This window comes from Balaenoptera acutorostrata, chromosome 3, assembly GCF_949987535.1.
Source record: "Balaenoptera acutorostrata chromosome 3, mBalAcu1.1, whole genome shotgun sequence".
Lineage (NCBI taxonomy): Eukaryota > Metazoa > Chordata > Mammalia > Artiodactyla > Balaenopteridae > Balaenoptera > Balaenoptera acutorostrata.
The window spans coordinates 97,065,652-97,090,001 of NC_080066.1; the positions used below are offsets into that span (position 1 = coordinate 97,065,652).

Consider the following 24,350-nt stretch of genomic DNA (forward strand, 5'->3'; position numbering starts at 1 on the left):
CCTCCAAAGTACTGATGATCATTATCATCTCTCCTTATTATGACTATTTTTTGAATACCCACTTGGCACACGCTATTAAACTATACTGGGGACTGTCTTAAAAGCCTTCATGCCCGACAGCTGTTTTTCTCAATGTTATTTCCTAAAGTTCCTTCTGCTTCATGATTTCCTGTTTCATGGTAGAGGCATTCAGTTCAGAGTAAATGTTAAGAAACTGTTAGCAGAAGTCCAAGATTGAGATTGCTCAGCTGAGAGTACTCACAGGCATCATCTTCTGCCTCAGGTCTTCCCTGTTAATCCCTGCATCGAGTTGACCCTTAGTTTAATTTAAGAGTCCCTGCCCTCACATCACTCTCATCCATTGCCCACGCTCCCCCAAGGAGCGAGTACTCTTCCATGCAGGTATACGAAATATTAACAAGATTCATTCGTTCATAACAGTAAGTATTATTGCATTTAATACACGCTATTATAATGGAGTATAACGTGTTCGAGATACGGTCCCTGCCCTCTGGACAGCTTAAGGGAGAAAAAAAAAAGAAAAAATCCCCACAAGAGACAAGAGAGCAATAAATGATCACGTGCTGACAAGAAGTGCTGAGGGAAAGCGAAAATTATCCTTCATTGAGAGGGTGCATCTTCCTCAATGATTTTGTTTGTTGGATGGGAAATTTTTCTGTAAATCCAAGACGTTTCTTCCTCCATAAAATGACCATTTACTTCATATAGTCATAGCGCTTAGAATTTGGAAGATCTTAGCCTAGTTTTATACCACCTCTATAATTTAATAAGAAGAAATGGAGGCCCAGGAGGTTAAGTGATATTTTTTTCAAGACCTCGGAGCAGAAGTCATGATTTTTAAAAATGCCTAATCCATAAGCAAAATGTGTGGAGGGGAAACCAGTGCTTTAAAATGTCTTTTTCATGACATTGAGAAGGGGAAATATTTCTCTGACTAATGCCTTCCATTTTCTTGCTGTTCTTATCGCGAATAGATAGGTAACTACTACATATTGGCACTCAGAAATCCCCCTTACTCCTGACACTTGCTATCTAAAATCAGTGGTGGTGAGGAGTTGGAGGGGATTAATATGATCATCTAGCTCCTGCCTCTGTCAGGATCTCTGAGCAACTAGGTATGATTAGAGAAAGGCTGAAAAGCTTACTTGCTCAGAAATAGCTTACTAGAGGATTTGACTCAGCGAAAGTGACCAACAAAAGGTAGACAAATGAATGCAAGTGTGCCACCTGAATACAAAATTTCTATAAATTTGGACCAAGGTAATGATCTTTAGATTCATAACAAAAAACAGTTGGCAGTTTTCACAAGAATACCAAGTCATCTGCAGCAAAACATACAAGATAAATGAACATTTAATGGATGACAGGTGTGAATTGAACCCGATAATTCAGCTTTTTTCATTCTTCAGCATAGATTAGAAGGCTGCTTTTATGTGAAGTAGAAGTACTCGTTTTATTTACAGTTGCAGTGAAACATTCAATACAGAATCTCAAGAACATTTTAACTTCTCTATTTCTACAAAGTAAGGAAAAGTATTCAGGAGTTAACTTTCCATTATTTAATAGATGGGCTGGTAAACTGAAGCCTGGAAAAGTGAAGAGGCTTGTCCTTCTAGAATCAACAATAGAGGGAGACGTGAACCCAAATCTCATAAAACCTAAACCATTTTTCAATTCACTCTATTGCATTGTGCTGTAAAAATAGGGTGTAAAAATTGTGTGTAAAAATAGGGTGCACTGATTGTGGTTTTGCTTTGTTTAATTCTTTATGGATTGCAGAGGACAAGACGGATGGCTGTTACCACTGCCCAGGTGTTTCTAAACAGGCAATTCTTACTGCCCTGCTTATTGAACACGTGATTTTTATGCTGGTGTGAATACTGTCGCAGTTCAGGCTGGAACACATGAGCAGTGGTTTCCAAAGAGGGCCAAGTCTGCTTAAGTCAGATATTCACAGAGTCTCAGAGCTGAAAGTAAGCTTGGAAATCTTTATCCTGCCCCTTATTTTACTAGATCAAGAAACAGATGGAGAGAAGTTAAGAGACCAGGCCCAGGTCAGCTCTTTGCAGATGCTGGCTGAGAAACCAGGGATGTGTAATTTAAAATGGTTTTGTGTGTCAGTGTATGGGTTACATAACAAATTTTGAGCCAAATTAGTATATTAATTCCAATTTGTCTGTGATGATAAAATGAAGAGAAAATAAACCAATCTTGGTTAAATAAGGAATTGAATGATCAAATAAGAAAAAGATTTACACAGGAAAGCCTCCAGTCGCCAAAATGATGACTAGCTTCTAGTCTAATAAACGTATTGTATGTTCAGATAGAAACATTATTTTGAATTTGAACTAAGAAAAAATATATGTAAGGAGTGAGATGCTAAGAATGCCAGGATGGCAGCCTGACAGCTGACGAATAAACACCCCCTTTGGTTGTTTACCTATTTCTTCTTTATCTCTTAGATGTTAACTCTGAGAAAAATAATTTTTCTACATTGTTACTTAAGACACTGAAAGTTTGATCTGAATACATTTCAAACATGCTATTCGAATTTCTTTTAACTTCCTTTATGTTAAAATAAATTGGGCTTCCCAATGGTGCAGTGGTTGAGAATCTGCCTGCCAATGCGGGGGACACGGGTTCGAGCCCTGGTCTGGGAAGATCCCACGTGCCGCGGAGCAATTAGGCCCGTGAGCGACAACTACTGAGCCTGCGCGTCTGGAGCCTGTGCTCCGCAACAAGAGAGGCCGCGATAGCGAGAGGCCCGCGCACCGCGATGAAGAGTGGCTCCCACTTGCCGCAACTAGAAAGCCCTCGCACAGAAACGAAGACCCAACACAGCCAAAAATAAATTAAAAAAAAAAAACTTTAAAATAAATAAATAAATAAATAAATAAATAAATTGCAAGGTTTCCATAACAATAAAGATTTATATAATTTTTATTCTAAAAATGCATTTTAGTATATAGATCAGGACACCCAATTTAAAACAAAAAATGAAGGAACAAACAAAATACCCTATGGGATCAGAGACCTAGCTCAACTCAGAAGTTATGGTTTGGAATCAGACGAGCGTGAAGCATGACACTCAATGCACGGACAGTGTTCTGAAACCGTGAGTTTCTGCTCAGGATTAATCGCTGCCGTGAAATTCCTAAACTTCTCTTTAGCCATAATCCACAAGCAGTGTCTCGTCCATTTTCCTGGCAGGGGCCAACTGCCAAGAGCAAAACCGTGTAATCTCAACTGGCATCCAGCAAAGGAGACTGCAGCTAGCCTCTGGAAACTTCTGGCAACTCTATAATTCTTTACAGGTAACAGAATTGCCGCAGGCGACAAATGTGTGGAGCCAGCAGTATAACCAGAGAGTAAAACGGTCTGTTACTGTGAGGGAATTCTCCAAGAAAAGAGTGAGGGAATTCTCCAAGAAAAGAAGAGAAACCGATTTCTCCCTTTCTGGTGAGAATGACTCACTTAGCAGAGCTGATTGCTTGAGGGCAGAACTGAGATGCACCATCCCCCCAAAATTATTCTGTATTTCAGAAGGTATCTTTATCCTCTTTGATTTATTTCACTACCTTTTAAAAAACAAGCCTCTATTAGCTTTCTGGGCCATAAATGTACAGCTGCACAGTATGTGTGCGTTGATTTTTAGGCATCTCCACAATATCCTGGCACAGTTTTTTACCCCCATGCTGTCACTCATATCACTTGGACAAGTTAAACATGGTCACATGACAATGCCTGGGCTACCTCCTTTCACTTAAAAATTCAAAGGGTATCGTGTGTTTGGGCTACCAGATATTGTGACATAGCAAGCTTCCCGTCACCCCCCACCCATTTTTAAAATGGGGACATCCTCTGACTAGCATTTGATTCTCTATAGCACTCCCTAATAGACAGGCAGAGGAAGGAAAGGGTTCAGAATCAAGGAAGTGGGAAGGGAGAACATTTTTCAGTTTTCTAGCTTACTATTTACAAAGGAAGTACTGGATGTCTCTGTTCAGAGCCCCTGGGTTGCACAGCTCCAGGCGTCTCCATGGTGCCTCTCCGAGCATGACCTCAGTGCTATTTACCCTTTCAAATGCAAACTTGAAGGCAGTGTTTTTCAAAGCATGCTCAAGGTCGTACTGCACCAAAATCACCAGGGTGTTTGTTAAAATGCACATTCCTGGGCTGGACCCCAGACTTACTAAATCAGGGAATAGGGACTAAAATCAACATTTTAAATAACACCTGAGGGGCTTCCCTGGTGGTGCAGTGGTTGAGAATCCCCCTGCCAATGCAGGGGATAGGGGTTCGAGCCCTGGTCCAGGAAGATCCCACCTGCTGTGGAGCCTGTGCTCTAGAGCCCGTGTGCCACAACTGCTGAGCCCGTGTGCCACAACTACTGGGTCCGTGCGCCTGGAGCCCATGCTTTTCCACGGGAGAAGCCCCCGCAATGAGAGACCCATGCACCGCAACGAGGAGTGGCCCCCACTCGCCACAACTAGGGAAAGCCCACGTGCAGCAACGAAGACCCAACGCAGATAAAACCAAATAAAATAAATAACTTAAAAAATATTTAAAATAAATAACACCTGAAATGATCCTTATGAACGACAAAATCTGAGAACCCATTTTTAGCAGATTTATTAGTTAATAGCTTTTAAGTACTAAAAAATGTACTAAAAGAGAACTAAACACATACTAAACTTAAAGTGCATTTTACTGTGAATAAAAGTAGGATTACCTGTTCCAGAACTTGCTTTTTGTTCTTTAAGACTTGATTTACTTCCCTGGTCATGTCTCCTGATTACATGGCGGCACTGTGGCCAAGCAGGACCGGGAGGCATGGGAGGGAGTGTAGTTTGGGTAAAAGGGGTATATGAAATAAAACATGGACTTTAAAAAATAGCCTGCAGATTTTATAGGACTACAAATGTGTGAGAACCTTAGTCACTCAAAGTTACCAATGGTTATTGGATATTAGATACTTGTAATATGTACTAAGATATTTTAAAAAATCCACTCTGATTTTTTTGGGATCTAATTTTCACTTTTCCTATTGGGATGGCTATTTAAAGATGTACCCAAGCACAGTTCAAACAAACAGGATATTTCAGTTCAGTGGTTTCTTGGATCATACCTAAAATCCAAGGAAAGTGAGAGGTTCTGAAAGCAGGTTTGTAGTTTTGTTTTGAAGAGAAGACAATCAGCACCATCTAGTGGATACAAATAACCTCTTTTCCTGAATTTAGTCCAGCGAGGAGGTGAAGAGAACAAACAGGCTGTGGAACTGGGTTGGAATCCCAGTACCATTTAGTTTCTGAATGAACTCGGAAAAATCACTCAACCTGCCGTGCTCTGCTTCTCAACTACAAATCTGGGTAATAACAGTGCCACTTCATAGGATGTTAGGAAGTGAGGTGGAATGACGCACCTAAGGCATGTCCTAAACACTCAGTAAATGTTACTTTTTAATAACTCTAAGCCACAGACTCACATGAGCTGGGAACTGTCCAGTAGCACACACTTTTGACTGCCCTTCAAAAGAAGTGGCTATTTAATCTAGTTTGTAGAATCTATGATACAAGGCTTAGTGAGCTTCCTCTCCTAGTACGTTGTTGTATTTGGCTGAAGCTTATGGTGAGAAAAGGGAAATTGGGGCAACAAGGCTGGAATGATAGTTGGAGCCCAGATGGCATACAGCGTGGGCTCTCTCATTCATTCAAATCTGACTCCACTCAGAAGGAGAACGTCAAGAGCAGAGAGAGATTGAAAACAAAAACAAAAACCAACTTTGAAACCAATGCTGCCATATGTCACCAACCTGGAATGAGACCAGGGAAATTTTAGCTTAAAATATCTTGACTCTAGATGAAATCTTTATGAATTATTTTGAAAGGCATAATACTGTCTAGAATATTGGGGGGGGGGGTTTGAACACAGCAGAGAAAAATATGGTGCTCTCCAACATATCTGAATGTGAATTGCTTTGAGGGTGTAATTGCAATAGCTGATGTAGAAGTATTTAAGGAACTAAAAACAAAGGCACAATTTATTGTGTACTAACATACAACAAATACAGTTTATTAAAGTTTGCCCTCAAGGCACATACAGCTTCTCAGCAGTTTGCAAAACAGAAGCAGCAGAAGGTAAATAAAGGAAATGAGAATGACAGAAAATTCAAGATGAGGTGAGTTTCATGTAAAATGTAATCAATAGGGACTTAGTCTGGAAAGGTTACAAACAGTAAAGAGACACAAAGTTTCTATTGAACCTGAACTTTCTTTTCACTTGCTTTATATGTATCTTATGTTGTATAAGCAAGTTTCAAAAAAAAATGAGAACACCAGTTAATCATGGGCACCTGTCACAGCCCTGATCTCTTATTTTTTTCCCCTCACATCCCCAAGAAATCTGAAACGTGTTGTTTTCTTAATAAGCACCATTTTTCGCCAAAGATTAAAATGGAAAGAATGGCCTTTATTCATGGAATATTAGAATTGTGCAGTCATTTGGAGATTATCTAGTCTCTAGCTACTCAAAGAGTAGTCTGTGGACCAGAAGTTTTGACATCAGCTGGGAGCCTGTTAGAGTCTTGGGTCCCACCTGACACAGAATCAGCCTTTTAACAAGATCCTCCGGTGATTTATCTGCACATTAAAATTTGAGAAGAGTTTCAGGTTCATTTAATCTTAGATATAGGTCTGGGATCAGTATTTTTTGAAATCTCCTCAGGTTATCCTAATACAGTAGAGTTTAAGAACTGCAAAACTAGTCAACCTTCATTTTTCAAATGAGGATATTATGGCCCACAAAAGTTTATGGATTTACCCAAGGTCACCCAGCTATTTCGTATCGGAATCCAAACAGTGGCATCTCTCCTCCTTATAAAAAAAATAAAGGAGAGTCAAGGGAACAGGGTAGGGAGTGCAGAGATGGGAATTATTATTTAATATCGGGTGGTCAGGAAAGACCCACCTGAGGAAGCAGACACCTGAGGGAAGAGAGGAAACAAGCCGTATGGATTGCTGAGGAACTGTGTTCCAGGCAGTGTGTGTGTGTGCGTGTGTGTTTATTCATACTGGAAGAAGAACAAGGAGTAGTGTTTCCAAATTCCCAACAGATACTAATCTTTGGCATGCAGAAACAAGAAATCAGAACTGCCAGGAGTTCTCCAAATCTTGTTATTTTTAAAATACTTCCAACCTTCTTCATATTCTTTGTTCATTACCATGCTATCTGAAGCATTTATTTAAAAAATAAGGACTATTAAATTTAGAAGTATTTATAAGAGATGTAGCCTACAGCAAATATTCAAATACTGGAGAACACAGAGAACATTACTGGGTACCATTTGAATAATGTAACACACAAATCTCCAAGCAAGGCTAACAGCCCTTCACAGAATCATGGGTTGGAAATTGCCAATTTAAGGGCTTATTCTGAATAAATACTTGTTGTTCCTTGGAATATCACTCATAGAATTTGATAAAGTATACAATGAGTATCAACTTACTAATATTTATTTTACTTGCAAGAATGACTCACTGTTAGCAACAGACTGGGCCGGGGATGCACACTTATAACACGGCACCAGCTCCAAGCAAGATTGACCTATCAGATTGTGATCGCCTCTCTCCCAGGTGCTCCTGTTCTGGTTCCTGGAATGTTGATCTCAACTTCTGACTCAGAGTGTCAGCATTTCCTGCTCTTGCTTTCGACTTATCTTGACATCAGTGGATTTCTTCAGTTACATCTCTATGTCGATTGCTATGGTTTAACTTTCACAGGAGAATCAGAATACTTTCTCCAATTTTCCTGATTTCTTAACTGATTTATTTTTTTTCTAAATTTGGAAAAACATGTACATTTCCTGAGAAATGCTGGGAAGAAATTCCCGCGTAGAAACACTTACAAGGAGGACAGTGAGGCTGCAGCAAAGTTTGCCAGGGAGAGGGTGGTAGGACTGGAGGTCTGGAAGAAAACGGAGGGTCTGGTTATTGAGGACCTGTGGGCATTGTAAGGATTCTGCATGAAATGGGAAGTCATGGAGAGTCCTGAGCAGAGGAGTGGCATTGTTTTTTTAAAAAAAATATTTATTTATTTTATTTTTGGCTGCGTTGGGTCTTCATTGCTGCACGCGGGCTTTCTCTAGTTGTGGCGAGCGGGGGCTACCCTTCGTTGCGGTGCGCTGGCTTCTCCTTGCAGTGGCTTCTCTTGTTGCAGAGCACGGGCTCTGGGTGCGTGAGCTTCAGTAGTTGCGGCACGCGGGCTCAGTAGTTGTGGCACACGGGCTTAGTTGCTCTGCGGCATGTGGGATCTTCCCGGACCAGGGCTCGAACCCGTGTCCCTGCATTGGCAGGCAGATTCTTAACAACTGTGCCACCAGGGAAGTCCCGAGTGGCATTGTTTGACTTAGGTTTTGAAAGCATCATTCAGGTTGCTGATTGAAAGTAGTAGGGCCAAGGAAGTCAACAGTTAGGAGATTATTGCAAAAATCTGGGCAAGAGATGATGTCAGTGCAGACCTTAATGGAAGCACGGATGGTGGTGAGAAGTGGTTGGATTCTGGATATATTTTGAATGTAGAGCTGATAGGATTTATAATAAACTGATTGTAACGTGTGAGAGGAAGAGGAATTGAGGATGACTTCAAGGTTTTTGGCCTGAGACTGGCAGGCAGGATGCAGTTACCATTTACTGAGATGGATAAGAAGGTGGGGTGTAGGGGGGACTGTGGAGAAGTTTGTTTTTTGACATCTGAAGTTTAAGGTGCTTCTTACATTGAAGTGGAGATGTCTAAGTGAAGATGTCACGTAGTTAGATAAAAGAGTGTGGAGTTCAGAGCTGGAGATAGAAAGGCAGGATTTAGCAGTATATGGATGGCATTTACAGCTAGGTTTTTACACCCACCACTGACCGAGATTGTAGCTGTGGTTCTTTGAGCAACTCACTTAACCTTTGTCTATTTGCTCTGCTGAAAAACACTTAAAGAATACACATCTTACCACCTAAAACAATGAGGCTACAGGGTCCATGTACGTGAAAATGCCTTGTAAACTGTAAGGTTCTGTTCAAAGCGGAAGAAGCAGACATTTGATGGTACTGGGGATGAAGAAAATCAATTCAGGGACCCAGGGAAACAGTCTTCACGCGCTGAGAATTACAAAAACCACAAAAGAAGGCAAGTGCAAATAGCAATTATTACCTTTTTTGGACTGTACCCCAATCTGGGCAAAACTACTATTTTTTATTTACATGGCATCCAACATTTACTAAGAACTTCACATAACATTATGTTTTTGAGCTGCACAACAGTGTTGTGAGGAAGCAATTGTTATTACCCCATTTTACGGAGGAGGAAACTGAGTTCACAGAGGATTAGCGGACCTGCAGGGCATCGTATTAATAGTGAAGGACAGAGCCGTACAAGCATCCAGACATCCTCTTTCCAAGTTCAACCTAAATACGAACAAACTATTCCACACTCTCCACCCTCCGCCGGTAAGACGGAGGAGACAGCAGGGATGCCCGAGGTCTCCGGGTTCCGACAGTTGGGTCCTCTGCTGCTCCTGGGCCCCCACGTCTCGTTTCTGGATGGTATAGCCCTTTTCCCCTATCGCGAGACTGGCAGCGTCGTGCTTCTGGTTGCCAAGGGAACGGCGTTCCGGGAGGCAGGAAGGCTTCTGACCCGCGGCTTCTTCCACCTCCAGAGAAGCTGCGGTGGCGGGAAAGACCCCTCCACTTTGGGGGACAGTGGGTGACGCTGAGAGTGTCAATGCTCTGACGACTGGACACTAGCTCCCACTTTCCGCCCGGAAGGTGAGGGACCGCACAGGTTAGGAGCGGACTGTTATCGCCGCGCGACAAGCCAATGAGAGGGCGGGGCGGAATCGTGTCAGGGTGCTGGGCCCGGGGAGGGGGCAGGGCCAATAAGAGGGCGGGATCAAGCAGGGCGGCGGGCTCAGCAGAGGCTGGCCAGGCCTGGGAGAGAGACGTAGTTCTGACCCCGGAGAGGCTTCCGTCTCCTTGAAGGCTGTGTGTCGCCAGGATTTTCTGGACACGGCGGTAAACGTTCCTGACCGTAAGACCAAGTACCAAGGAATCTCACTGTCCTTCTAGCCCCTAAGATCTAGAACTTGTATTACAAATTAATCACCCGCCATTTAAGTGACAAAGGATGCAAATAGGAGTTTCACAGAAAAAATAAAAGGTGGGCAGTAAACATTTGACTAGAGACTCAACTTCTCTCATAATTAAAGAAATGTAGATCACACTCACAGATACTTTTGACACTTCTCAGATTGACAAAGATGAAAAGCTTTGACATGACCAGATTGGCCCAGGTGGGGAAACAGGCACTTTCATCTCAGCGTACCCTGTTGTTAGTAATGTAGTTTGGTACAACCTTTTTGGAGGACAGTTGGCAGACTACCAAAATTTGAAAGACAGTGTTCTTTGACTCAGCAATTAAAAAATTTTTTTATTGAAATATAGTTGATTTACAGTGTTGTGTTAATTTTTTCTGCATGGCAAAGTGACTCAGTTATACGTGTATATATATATTCTTTTCTGTATTCTTTTCCATTATGGTTTGTCACAGGATATCGAATATAGTTCCCTGTGCTATACAGTAGGACGTTGTTTATCCATCCTCTGTATAATAGTTTGCCTCTGTTAATTCCAAACTCCCATTCCTTCCCTCCCCTATCTCCCCTTCCCATTTGGCAACCGCAAGTCTGTTCTTTATGTCTGTGAGTCTCTTTCTGTTTTGTAGATACGTTCTTTTGTGTTGTATTTTAGATTCCACATGTAGGTGATATATGGTCTTTCTCTTTCTGACTTCGCTTAGTAAGATAATTTCTGGGTCCATCCATGTTGCTGCAAATGGCATTATTTCATTCTTTTTAATGGCTGAGTAGTATTCCATTGTATATATGTACCACATCATCTTTATCCATTCATCTAGGTTTTTTCCATGTCTTGGCTATTGTAAATAGTGCTGCTATGAACATAGAGGTGCATGTATCTTTTTGAATTATAGTTTTGTCTGGGTATATGCCCAGGAGCGGGCTTGCTGGATCATATGGCAACTCTATTTTTTTTCACTCAGAAATTCTAATTTATCTTCTGGGCATATAAACATAACTAAGCAAAAATTTGTACAAAGAGGTTACCTTAAAATTGAGGTATTCTTTACATACAGTAAAATTTACCCTTTTAATATTACAGTTCTATGAGCTTTGACAAATGCATACAGTTATATAATTACCATCACAATCAGGATACACAACAGTTGCATCATTCCCCCTGAAATCCCCTAGTACTGTTTTTGTAGTTAACCCTTCCCTACCCCCCAGCCCTGGTAATGGTCATCAATTTTCTGTCCCTATAGTTTTGTCTATTCTAGAAGTCATATAATTGGAAACAAATACTATGGAGCCTTTTGAATCTGGCTTCTTTCAACTTAGCATTATGCAGTTGAGATTTGTCTATGTTTTGTATCAGTAATTTGTTCCCTTATATTGCTGAGTAACATTCCATTGTATAGATGTACCACAGTTGCTTATCCATTGTCTAGTTGAGAGACATTTGGATTGTTCCCAGTTTTTGGCAGTTATTAATGTAGCTGCGATATGTCCAGGTTTTTGTGTGAATATAAATGTTCATTTCTTGGGTGAATATCCAGAGTGAGATTGTGGACTCGTATGGTAAGTGTATGTTTAACATTGCAAGAAAGTGCCAGGCAGTTTTGCAACATGGCTGTCCCATTTTGCATTCTCATCGGCAATATATAAAAGTTCCAGTTGCTCCAACTTTGTCAGCGCTTGGTATTGCTAGTTTTAAAAAAAAATAATTTTCACATTTGAATGTGTAGCAGTATCTCATTGTGCTTTTAAATTTCTCCAACGACTAATGATGTTGAACATCTTCTGGTGCTAGTTTGCCATCCATACATCTTTGGTGATGAGTCTGCTCCAATCTTTCTTATTATTGAGTCTTGATACTTCTTTATATATTCTGGATATAAATCCTTTGTCAGCTGTGTGTTTTGCAAATATTTTCTCCCAATATTTGGCCTGTGTTTTCCTTTTCAACTGTGTCTTTTGAAGAGTGGAAGTTTAAAATTTTGATGCATTCCAGTTTATCAGTATTTTCTTTTATGAATCATACTTTTGATGTTGTATCTAAGACATCTTTGCTAGCCCACAGTCACACATATTTTATAGAAATTTTATAGTTTTAATTTTCTATTTTAGGCCTATGATCAATTTTGACTAAACTTTTGTATTGTTTTTTAATAACAAATCTTCCGTATACAACCTAAGTGAGCTGATTAAAAAAATGCGACATCTATGCAATGAAATACTATGCCATCGTTTGAAAGCATGAAGTGTATCTGTATGTGGTGGTATAGAAAAATCTTTGAAATACATTGTGTAAAAAAGCAAGTTGCGAAGCACCATGCCATTTGTGTGTGTTTGTGTTGGGGAGGAGTAGGGAGGTAAAGGATAGAAAGTTTGCATATGCCTAAAAAAGTGAGACCTACAAAAATCTTTCTTGGGGTGAGGGTAATTTTGACTTGAAAAACTTTTACATTCTTCTGTATTATTTGATTTTTTTCCCCTCTCAAGGGCAAGTATTTCTTACATAATAAACAAGTACAGAAAGTAAAAAAAAAAAAAAACTGCCATAAGTAATTTTTAGATATTAAAATCATGAAAAGTGTAATTCTACTTTTTAAAAAGGCTGGCTATTTGTTACTACTAAACAGAGGAGGATTCATTTTCTTTTGATTCTTTCATTTATCTAAAAACATCAGATTACAGCAGCCACGTGTCCCCATTTTGGTTTTAAACCATTCATGGTGGTTGCATTTCTCTGAAAAAGTTTAAATTAATCTTGCTTGAAATGAATGTTATGAAAAGCTGGTATGTCTTAGTAGTGATTTGTTACAATTTAGAATCTGGTCATATATCCATGTATTTAATGGAATATCAAGAAGTAAATAATATTCTATTTTAGAAGTATCTGTAATGTAATAAGAAAATGTTTATCGTGTAATGTTAAGTGAGAAATATATGAATCCAACTTTGTTGAAAAGACATAAAAAGCAAAAATGGAAAAGAAATGTGCCAGCAATGTTTAGCTCAGGGTGGTGAATATTGGGTGATTTTAATTTATTTTCGAGTATACTTTAATATATTCCAGAAAATTTTCTTCAGTAAGTAAATTCTTTAATTATGAATTTAAGATTAATAGAAAACCAGAAAATACAGATAAGCAAAAGGTGAAAAAAGACACAAGAACATCCATGAACCTGCCAACCCAGAATCTATCACTGTTACTTCTTTGACTTGTGATCATCTTTCAGGTCCCTCTCTGTATATTTCTCTGTATATTTCTTTAATTAGAGAAATTGGACTTGTTTTTTTAAACAAGGTGTTGACTTCCTTCCTCCTTCTTTCCTTCCTTGTCTATGCCCCTAGCCAGTTTTCTATTGGAATGTTTCTTTCCCTTGTTGATTGGTAAGAGCTCTTTAAATGTGTAAATGTATTAACCTTTTGTATATTATCTGTATTGCATATATTTTCTCCATTTTCTCATGTACCTTTTAATTTAATTTAGAGTTCTTTTTTTGGTTTGATACTCAAGAGCATTAAATGTTATGTAATCAAATCTATTAGTTTCATCCTGTTTGACTTATGCCCTTGATATCCTGCTTAGTAAGTCATTAACCTCATTATTATATAAATTAGCTCTATGTTTCCTTCCAGTCCCTTGAAGATTCCATATTTTATATTTATTATTAATTTTTTTTACTTTTATTAAAGTAATATAGTAAAATATGTCAAACTGTACTGTAACATTTACAATAAAAAAAAAAAAGAAGCAGTCTCTAGTCACATCCTTCAGGGGCAAATATCTTGAACTTATTTAACTATTGTGCTTATTTAACTATTGTTTGGCTTTATCATTTTTTGGATATTCTCTTTGATTTCCTATTACGACAGATTAGACTTTTTATACGACCTTTTCTTTTACATACTCCTCCTCACATACACTCAGTGTAATTAAGGCACAGTGGTTGGTTAAATTCAGTGCTTATATAAGTATTATCATTTGATTGTTTGCTTTCTTGTACAATGCTTTATTTTTCTTGTGGAATTTCTCTCTGGCTCTTGAGGTTTCTTCTCAAATACTCAAAAACATCTTTAAGTTCCTAATTCAGTATCCTTTATCCATACTTTTTTCTACATGGCCAAATTCAGAAGATTGTTAGTTACAACCCTACCCATCCTGGAAACTGTATTTTATGTATTATTTTCATGAGCAAACATAATAGAACAGACCTATTTCTAATACAAATTGAAAGATTTCTGGAGCCTTTTAGTTGATCCATGCCATTGGTGGTTCCCTGTGCCTCTCTCTTTATTGACATGTATTATACTGGCTCTGCACGGGCTTCCATCTCATTGCTCCCTCTGTTAGCCGCCAATAAGTCTCCCTTGACAGGCAGTTCAGGGCATTACAAGACATTTGGCCTTTCAGTGACTTAAGCTTTTTGATGGTGACGTGACGGGCCAGGGCGATCCGTCTTCCCACAATAATAATGTCAGTGCCTTCCTGAGTGAGCCAAAAACCCTTTTGCAGAGTTTGAATAATGTTGAGATCACTGCCTTTTTCATTTGCTGAGATGGAAAGAGTTGGCCTACTGTCCTTTAAGCCTCAGCTTTGACACACTGAATGGTTGGAGGCTAAATCATATTACTGCTCTGTGTGCCTTGGAGGAGCACGGGGTTGTTCATGATTGGGCTTCCTCCTGTGTCCAAAGCTTCCTTGGACTCTGCCTCAGCTGTTCAAAAAAAAAAGAAAGATGAGTCATTTTTTAGGGTAAGAAAAGGACATTGTTACACTTGCTGGGCCAGAGGCAACTGCCTTTCTTCATTCTGTTATGAGAGAAATGGTTTAATTTATAATTGATAGGAATTTAGGAAAGGATTTGTTGGAAGATATCCATTCACATGTAAAGCTAAGTATTTGGAAGTCAAACTATGAAATTCTCTCTCTTTCTTCCACTTTATTCGGCATGCATGATACCCCAAGCATTACTGAACATATTTGGAATGGTCCTGACCAAGGGCACAGTTTGGAAGGAGCAAAGTGCCAGCAGTGCCCAAGTTTTCACACTAGTTTAAACCATCCTGCTTAATATTTCCTGCTTCAGGAAATAGTCCTAGGAATAGAGCAGCCAGACTGGTGAGAGTCTTGTGGACGGTGTCACATGAAAAATAGTTAAAGAGATTGGCAATGTGTATCCAGATAGTGAAAGCTGGTCCTCTAGTAGAGAGAGTAGGTTCAGTTCTCTGTTGTTTCAAGACAGAAGTAGAATCATGGGTTTTAGAAGGGGAGGGTTGATAGAAGAGTGGTCACCTGGAGATAAGTACTCCATGAAAATGCAGTACCAAGGAGGAGAGGAGAAATCAGAGCTGAGAGAGAGCCCCGGCTGAAGGCTGAGCTAGAATAAGGAAGGTAAAACCCGAAGAAAGTAGAGGCCTTGGCAAATTATTACAATGAAGCATGAATCTTGGCTGAGGGGTGTGGTGCTCTGTAAGTGTCTTCTTAGGCCAAGGACACGGTAGCTGTTTCTCTTGGAGGCACAGAAGGCCATTGAGATGATGTTCATGTCTGCATTCTTTTTTAGCCACTTTCAGAATGTGACATCCTGGCAGCATGTTTTTTCCACCTACGGTGACATAAGATGTAATGATCCATGGACACGACATCTTCTGATGAAATTAGGGTACTGTGACTTTGGTAGTGACATAATCCTTATAGCAAAGGCTCTGAGTTCACTGCCTGTTAACACTGATGAAACATTTAAACATACAAGTCATAACTTGCTTGAAATTTTGTTTGTTTGTTTGAGGATATCAATGGATATTATAAAGGGAAACTTAGATGGAATTTCAAAACCAGCCTCAAATTCAAGAACACGTCATGGGAGCAGAGGTTCAAATGCTTCTTTGGAGGTGCTCTCACCGGAACCAGCATCCTTCAAGGTACTATGCTGTTTAGAAATGATATAAACTACTTCTTCTGATCTCTAGCAATTGATAAACCAAGGTTGTTGTTAACATCCCATTCTAAGGTTCATCTTTAAAGGGTGTGTTCTGGGAGCACTCATAGATTTCTTGAATTTTACTTTAGATCATTTAATGTGAAAATACTGTTTCCTTCTTTACCTTCTCTTTTTTTTCTTGGGGGGGAGTTATGGCTTATTTTTTCACGATTGTACTTTGTTAATGCTCATTTATTAACTTTTCTTCTTTCATAAGAAAGCTTTGTATTCCAACATCTGCTATGCCACCATTGACTCTTATTATGAAAAAGATTCAGTAATTTAAAAAATAGAGTTTGGATAAAAACCACATGGTATATGTTTAGCAGTTACATTACCTGGTCTCTTTTTCTTTTCTTAAAATATCTAAACTTGATGTTTTTTTAAAGAATCTGTTTTTCCCTCTGTGATGGGGGATAATTTATTTTAAGGTTGTGGGAAACAAAAATTTTGAAACTTATGGTGAAAAATTTTCTTGCAAGTTTGTGAATCCTTTCTCACTTATTCTTTTGACTTACGGACTGGACTCTGCATTATGAAACTCTTAGAGTTTTTGTCTATCATGATTTAATACTGGAAATAGAAAGCCTTCTAGACATTTCCAGCAGAAAGGGATTGAATACAAGAAATTCAGTTCCTCAAAAATCAATGGAAGGCCAGCGAAACCATGCGAGGGGACTTCCCTTGGATTCTTGGTTCCCAGGTCACACCACCATATCCAAAATCCAGAGATCTGAAAGCTGCTGCTTTGCTGTTGCTGCTTCTGACACTGCTACACATCCCTCAGAACCACAAAACTGGTGACTAGACATGCAGAGATGACTGCCTTTGATATTTCTTGTCAATTTCGCATCAGGAGCTTAGCAAGATGGCTTCTACCTCATTTCTGTGGTAAAACTTTTGTGTAGATGCACCTATTTGGATGAAACTAATACGCATCCAGAACCCAACCTGCAAGCAGCTTTGTAAAACACAGTTTCTAGCTTAGCTGTCTGTTTTGTCTCATCTAATCCTGCATCATTACTACACTGTGTGTTAACTCTTGTAGCATTGTAATAATTCTTGATATCTGGTGGGATGGTTCTTCCCACCATATTCTTTTCTAGGACTGTCCTAGCTATTCTTGGCTTTTTGTTGTTTTTATATTTTAGAACAGTTTTTCAAGTCCTGTGAAAAATACTGTTGGGGTTTTGATTAAAATTGCTTTGAATTTATAGATTAATTTGGAGAGAATTTCTAACTTTATGATATTAAATCTTCCCATCTATTAACATTGTATCTCACTGACTTCTTTGCTTCTAATTTAAAAGTTTTACATACTGTAAAATTCACTCTTTTCTGGTGTATAGTTCTGAGTTTGGCAAATGCGTAGAGTGATACTATCACAATCAAGATATAGAACAGTTCCATCCTTACCTCTCAGAAATTCCCTCATGCTGCCCCTTTATAAACAATCTCTCCTACTCTTAATCCCTGGAAACTCCTGATCTGTTCTCTGTCCCAATAGCTTTTCCTTTTCCAGAAGGTTTAATTCCATTCCACATGAATGGAATTAAAAAAAAATATGTAGCTTTTGCGTCTGGCTTTTGTCTGTTGACACAATGCATTTGAGACACATCTATGTTGTTGCTTGTATCAGTAGTTCAAGCCTTTTTATTGCTAGTACTGTTCCATTGTGTGGGTAAACCACAGTTTGCTTATTCATTCCCCAGTCAGGAACATTTGGGTTATTTGCAGATTTTGGTGATTATGAATAAGGCTGCTGTAAATATTTGCATACTGATTTTGGGGGTGTGGTGGGAAATAGGTTTTTACTTCTCTTGGGTAAATACCTAGGAGTGGGATTGCTGGGTTGTATGGTAAGTGTATGTTTAACTATAAGAAACTGTCAAACTGTTTTCTATTCCCACCAGAAACATATGAGAGTTCCAGCTGCTTTGCATCCTCACCAGCAGTTGATATTGTCAGTTTTTTTTCTTTAAGCCATTCTAATAGGTATACAGTAGTATCTCACTGTGGTTTTAACTCGAATTTCCTTGGTGACTAATAATGTTAAGTATATTTTTATGTGCTTATTTGCAATCCACATATCTTTTTTTGAAAGTGTATGTTCAAAAAAAATTTTTAATTGGGGTATAGTTGTTTTACAGTGTTGTGTTAGTTTCTACTGTACAGTGAAGTGGAGTTCCCTGTGCTATACAGCAGGTTCTCATTAGTTATCTATTTTATACATATTAGTGTATATATGTCAATCCCAATCTCCCAGTTGATCCCACCGCCCCCCACTTCCCCCCTTGGTGTCCATACGTTTGTTCTCTACATCTGTGGCTCTATTTCTGCCTTGCAAACTGGTTCATCTGTACCATTTTTCTAGATTCCACATATATGGGTTAATATACAATATTTGTTTTTCTTTTTCTGACTTACACTCTAAGTTGTGTTTGTTTACTTATTGTTGACTTTTGAGAGTTCTTTATATATTCTAGATAGAGTTTTTTGTCAGATATATGATTTGCAAATATTTCCCCCCAGTCTGTAGCTTGACTTTTCATTCTTTTAACTGTCTTTTAAAGAGCATTTAAAATTTTAAGTGCAATTTATCAATTTTTTTTCTTTTGAGGATTGTGTTTTTTGGTTGTATCTAAGAACCCTTTGTCTAACCCAGATTCCCAAAGAATTTTTCCTATTTTTTCTTCTGAAAGTTTTATAGTTTTATGTTTTACACCTAGATACTTGTGGCCTCTCTTGTTGCCAGTGAGAAGGCTTTTGTAAACCCAATATTCATTCCAGTGTGGGTTGTCTAGTTTAGATATTTTTCTCTGGTCGCTTTATTTTTTTTCCCTTTGTCTTTGGTATCTACTATTACTCACCTAGGTATGGACTTATTTATCTTTCTGGAGACTAGTACTTCTTCAATGTAAGGGTTTGTATGTTTCATTTTTTTTTTTTTTAACTTCTTAGCCATTGTGTTTTCACATGTTTCAAATATTGCCTGCATTTTTTTTTCTATTTTGTCATCCTCAAAGTGCAGTTAAATGTCTGTTGAACCTTTCTCTTCTATCCTTCATGTCTCTTAAAAAAAATTTTTTTTTAATTCATTTATTTCTCTGTGCTTCATGCTGGGGAATTTTTAACATATATTTTCTAATTTTGGAATTCTTTCTTATACTATGTCAAATCTGCTCTTCAATCCATCCATTGAATTTTTAAGCTTAATGATGTATTTTTAATTTCTTGAAATTCGTTTTAGTTTATTTTCAAATCCATCTGTTCTTTGTAGTACCTTGATCTCGTGTTTTTGGGGTTCTTTTTTTATACCCATTAAAAATATTTATATGATTATCTTTATCAGCTTTTTAATATCTTAAGTTCTTTTGTTTATTCTGATTCTTGCTTATTATTGGTCATGTATTCATGGCTTTTGACCTTTTGGATTGTAAGTTTTAATTTTGGGAATTTTATGGAGCCTGATTTGAAACTGTACCTTCCAGAGCAAGTTTCTGTTTGCTTCTACCAAATGCCTCAGAGATATCACTGGCGTGAATCTTTTTTTTTTGTGCTAATTTTTCATCTTTAAGCATTCCAGAGCATATGAATAATATAAATTGGAATCCAAACCCACATGAAGCATTTACCCTGTGGTTGTACATTCTCAGGGAAGACGATTTCCCACTTGGAACCCAGACACATTTTTTGTTTGTTTCCTGTGCTTTTGGATAGATGTATTTTTCTAGTCTACCCTCTCACCAAGGAGGCACCTCTTTGAGGGATCCAGCTTCATGGAGCAGGAGAGGGAAGGTTCCTCTCTGTCTTGTCTTGCATGGTCCCAAGGCTTAGTTTCTTAGCTCTGTGTGGGTGTTAAAGCCCAAGCCCATAGCTTTCTGAGGCCAGCACATCCTCATTTGCCTGTTCTTGTTGCTCCTACCTCCCCACCCCCGACCAGGGCAGCTGCTTTAAGGATTTACAAGGTTCCTATTTCAGCTTTCAGTTTCCTTTTAATTTCTGTTCACTGGCAGTTTCCCCAGGGTTCTTGTGAACTTACCTATGCATTTGTAAGTAGATGGAAGGTTTCAGTTTATTCAGTATTCCATATAGCCCAAACTGGAATCTAAAAACAATTTTAGATTCTTTAGTCTCAAGTTTTGTGATTATAAGCCTAAACTCTGGAGTCATGGTTCAAAATAGGCTCTGATGACCACATTTTATGTGATTTTGGGCAAACTACTTCAACTCCCTGTGCCAGTTTCCTCATCTGTTCAAAGGCGTAATAATACTATCCACCCCATAGGCATGTTTTGAGGATAAAATGAGATGAAATATCTACAGGTTTTAGAAGTGACTAGCACCTAGTAGGTATTCAATACATCTTAGCTAATTGGCCTCAATTCTTTAACCTAATTGGTCAGTCCTTCCCATGTTTTTATTCACAGGATTCAGTGTAAAGTCGGGCACATAGTAGGTATTCACATAATATGTGTTCAACAAATTTAGAATGACAGTTTTACCATTTTATGTAGGTAGGATAATATACAAAGACCTGACAAATTTTAGGGTAGCAAAGCATTAGTATTTCCGCTTACATATTCCTGGGTGGTGATTTTTTTTTAAAGCAGAAACTTCACAATATTGACACATATTTTAAAACATAGATTAATATTACTTCATTCAAGGCTTATTTAAAAGAAAAATATCAGCAATCACTTCAAGTCAGATTTTATTTGAACCCACTAAGCTACAGGTCAAACTCTAGCATATTTATTAACCAACAGGGACTTTGATACTTATATCAAAAGCAAGACTTCCTAAACATTGTGATTTGTCTTAATCAAATTCATGGAAAATCAGTAAGTTTCACCTTAGGTTGGGGAAGTAAGCCACAGGTATGCTGCAGGTTGACTGCTGATTGCAAATGATTCAATGTCTATAAAACCTTATACATTGTCTAAATAATAAATCCTGGTATTTTGATTAATTTTATTGCTCATTTGTCTTTTATTAATTTCTTACCCAAAATTTCTGTATAGCAGAAAGTGAGTTTAAAATGCTAGAGTTGTAATGAAATTTCTGTAGTAGTGATATATTTCTCATTCTAAGAATTTTGGTTTATTTTTACTTCTGAATATTTTTCTTGAATGAGCCAATAGTTGCAATTGGTGTAAAAATCTCATGGCTTTCAGGTAGGGATCTAATTGCTAGGAAGGGTTTTTATAGGATATTTACCTTTGCTGGACTAACATGGAGATATGAAGTGGGGGACACAGAGCAATGAAAAATGGAGAGTGAATGTGGCTTTGAGAATGAAGAAGAAAGAAAAATCATACACTTAGGCCACAGGGTAGAAGATCAGGAGGGCTGGGAATAGAGAGGCCAGTGGGCAATGGGATGGGGGAGATGGTTGGTGCTAGTGGGGTGGGGAACTATGGGTAAAATTGTGAAATGGGCAATAGTTGCCTTTGTTCTCTAGTTTCATCTTTTTCTACCTCATTGCTTCCTGCTTATTCTAAGAGTTAGGATCATATGGGATGATATATGTGAAAGATCTTTGTGTATCCTGAAGTGTGGTATCCGAGTATGTTGCTAATGTCTACTTATGTTTCCCCTGTATAAAAACCCCTTCTCAGGGAAAGGTCAGCTAGATTCATTTATGCCAAGATATAAATTACTGACAGGGCTCGTGTGACCTCTCCTAGCAATTTCAGCATTTTCACAGAACTATATAGCCTTAAGGATTTACTGGACATTATGGAATTTTAGGCTTTACCCTGTCTTTGACAGAAGAATATTCTTCAACAGGGAACCTTCTTTAACACCTCCAAGATCACATAAAGTAAGCATTGTTTTGCTTATTATAAATTGGGTCTCCACTAGTTTCATTCCATACTGGATCTGTTTTCTTCTCTGTTATATCCAGGTAGTAACGCCTGTATCATTGTGAGGCATGAACGAGGTAGTGTGTCTAAAGTACTTAGCACAGGACCTGGCTAATAGTAATTCCTCAGTCAATGTCGGCTATGATTTTTATACCACTGGCTCAGCTCATTTCTGCTGGGGCTTATGTCCTAGTTCAGGTGAACATAGATGCTCGTGCAGTCCTGTGTCCCTGGCAGTTTAATTCTCAGCACCGTCTACCTTCTGTCCTGGAGATTCACAAGGGGGCACAGATTACAGTGGTGGAGTGTGGACCATGAGCATAAAAGCCTCCAAGGGCTGACCCCTGAAGGGCTGGAGCAGACAGCCCTCCGTTGGAGGGGAAAGGTAGTCCTCTCACCAGTGGCTGACCTGCTGTCCCTGAGGTTTTGCCTCTCCCATGGGCTGTGTTCACCTCCACTGTGACTCTTATTGCCAAGCACAGCCCTCAGGGCCCTCTGATGCCTGTTTTATCCTGGGGCAGCCATGGATGTCTTTTCTTGTTCTCTCTCAGGAAAACACAGCTGCACCAAACTGGTGTCTTCAAAATGAACTTTGCTAAAATGGAAAGAGAAACCAAAATGAAATAGAAAAACTGTGAATAGCGTAAAAATAAATTATTCAGCAAAGCACATGGTTCTGATTTGAAGAACTCCATTAGAAGCACGTCGCAGTTCAGCCTGTTCACTTTGCAGCTGTTCAATAGCCACGTGTGGCGAGTGGCTATTGTATTGGACAGCCCAGCTCTAGACCCTTGACTCTCCATCTGAGGGTAAGCTCAGAGAGCAGGGGCCATCATGCTTCATCCCCAGAGCGTGGTAGAGAGCAGTTCTCTTTGGGACTGATTCCTGACCCTTCTCTATTATTGCTAGAAATTGCTGGAGAGTGGTGCATATTACTTTGGTGCAAATGTTATTAAATGTAATTGTGTATTTAAATTACATTTAATTAAGTGTCATATTTCTAGAATCATTTAATGCTACTATATATATGTATGTCCTCACATATACTTACATTAGAGTTAAAATAGTCTAGAAATTTAAAATTAAAAAAATTTTTTTTTTTACCTTTACTTTGAAAACTGTTTCTTTGGAAATAATTTTTAGGTTGATACTGCAATCCATTTGAACTCTGGTAAAGAGGCCCACTCAGAAGGCAGTAGTAATACAGAGGAAGGTAGAAACAGTAATGATGATAAAGGGGAGAACTACTCTGAGAAAATAAAACTGGCTGAAGAGGGACCAGATGAAGATTCGAACTTGGTTCAGCATCAGATAATCCCTGAATGTTCAGGTAGGATAATCACTTGGTGATTGGCTAATGATAATTACAGATGCTATAGTTAAAATATTAGAATTACATATTTTTTTTATCAGCTAAGTAGAAATAATAAAAAAATGAGACTTTTTCTGTGAGCAAGCAAATCACCAGTTTTCATTTATAAGAATATTAAAGAGTTCTTAAATACACTTAGAAAAATAATAAAATATGTCATTTAATAAAATTGTTATTGTAGTCATTTTACATTAACCAAGTAGGAAGTATTTCTGCATTTTATGACATGATTTATTGATCTTTTTGAAAATTGTACAATAAAATATATCCTGTAATTTATAAATGCCTTTTAAGGGATAATCCCATTTGATTTTAATAACTTTTAGATTTTAAGAGACTCCATTGTTTCATGGGTATTAATACTGGTATTAATTAATACTGGTCAGAGTGAATTAGAACAGCAGTTCTCAAAACATGGACTGAAAGAGCCCTGGGCCCTGAGACCCTTTTAGGAACTCTGCAAAGTCAAAACTACTTTCATCATAATACTGATATATCAGTGATATAATTCATTGTAATATTGAAATAATGCTGTTTGCCTTTTTGCCTACTGAATGGTTGGTTTCACTGATGGTACAAAAGTGGGTAAATTTTGGGTAAAATTGCTGGTGCTTTAGCATGAATCAAGGCAATGAATGGCACCAAATTGTACGAATAGTCATTGTGTTCTTCAAGACCTGGCATGGGCAGAAAAAAGAAATAGCCAGTGTCACGCAAGAATGTCCTTGATGGAGCAGTAAAAAGTTTAAATTCTATTTAATCTTGACCTTTGAGTACACATCTTTTTAATATCCTGTGTGGTAAAATGGTAGGTACATATACAGCAATTCTGCTGTGTGCCAAAATGTGAAGTTTGTGTTGAGGAAAAGTACTGGTGTGATAATTTAAGTTGAGAGCTGAACTGGCCGCTTTTTGATGGGACACCATTTTTACTTGAAAGAATGAGTGACAGACCATCTATTATCATTCAGACTTAG

At 38.4% G+C, this 24,350-nt stretch overlaps 1 protein-coding gene across 4 annotated transcripts in view; it reads left to right on the plus strand.

The window, feature by feature from the left end:
* The first annotated feature begins 9,671 nt into the window (after window positions 1-9,671).
* The window catches only part of FSIP1 (fibrous sheath interacting protein 1), a 214,419-nt gene continuing 199,740 nt past the window's right edge, over window positions 9,672-24,350 (plus strand). For 2 of the 4 annotated variants that reach the window (XM_057544285.1, XM_057544288.1), the window contains exons 1-3: window positions 9,672-9,830; window positions 15,940-16,072; window positions 23,145-23,331. In XM_057544285.1, the coding sequence (XP_057400268.1) occupies window positions 15,947-16,072; window positions 23,145-23,331 (313 nt within the window). In that variant the 5' untranslated portion in view covers window positions 9,672-9,830; window positions 15,940-15,946. Of the gene's footprint in view, window positions 9,847-10,000; window positions 10,222-15,939; window positions 16,073-23,144; window positions 23,332-24,350 lie in introns of those variants that run through there. The other 2 variants (XM_057544286.1, XM_057544287.1) reach the window with 2 other exon arrangements.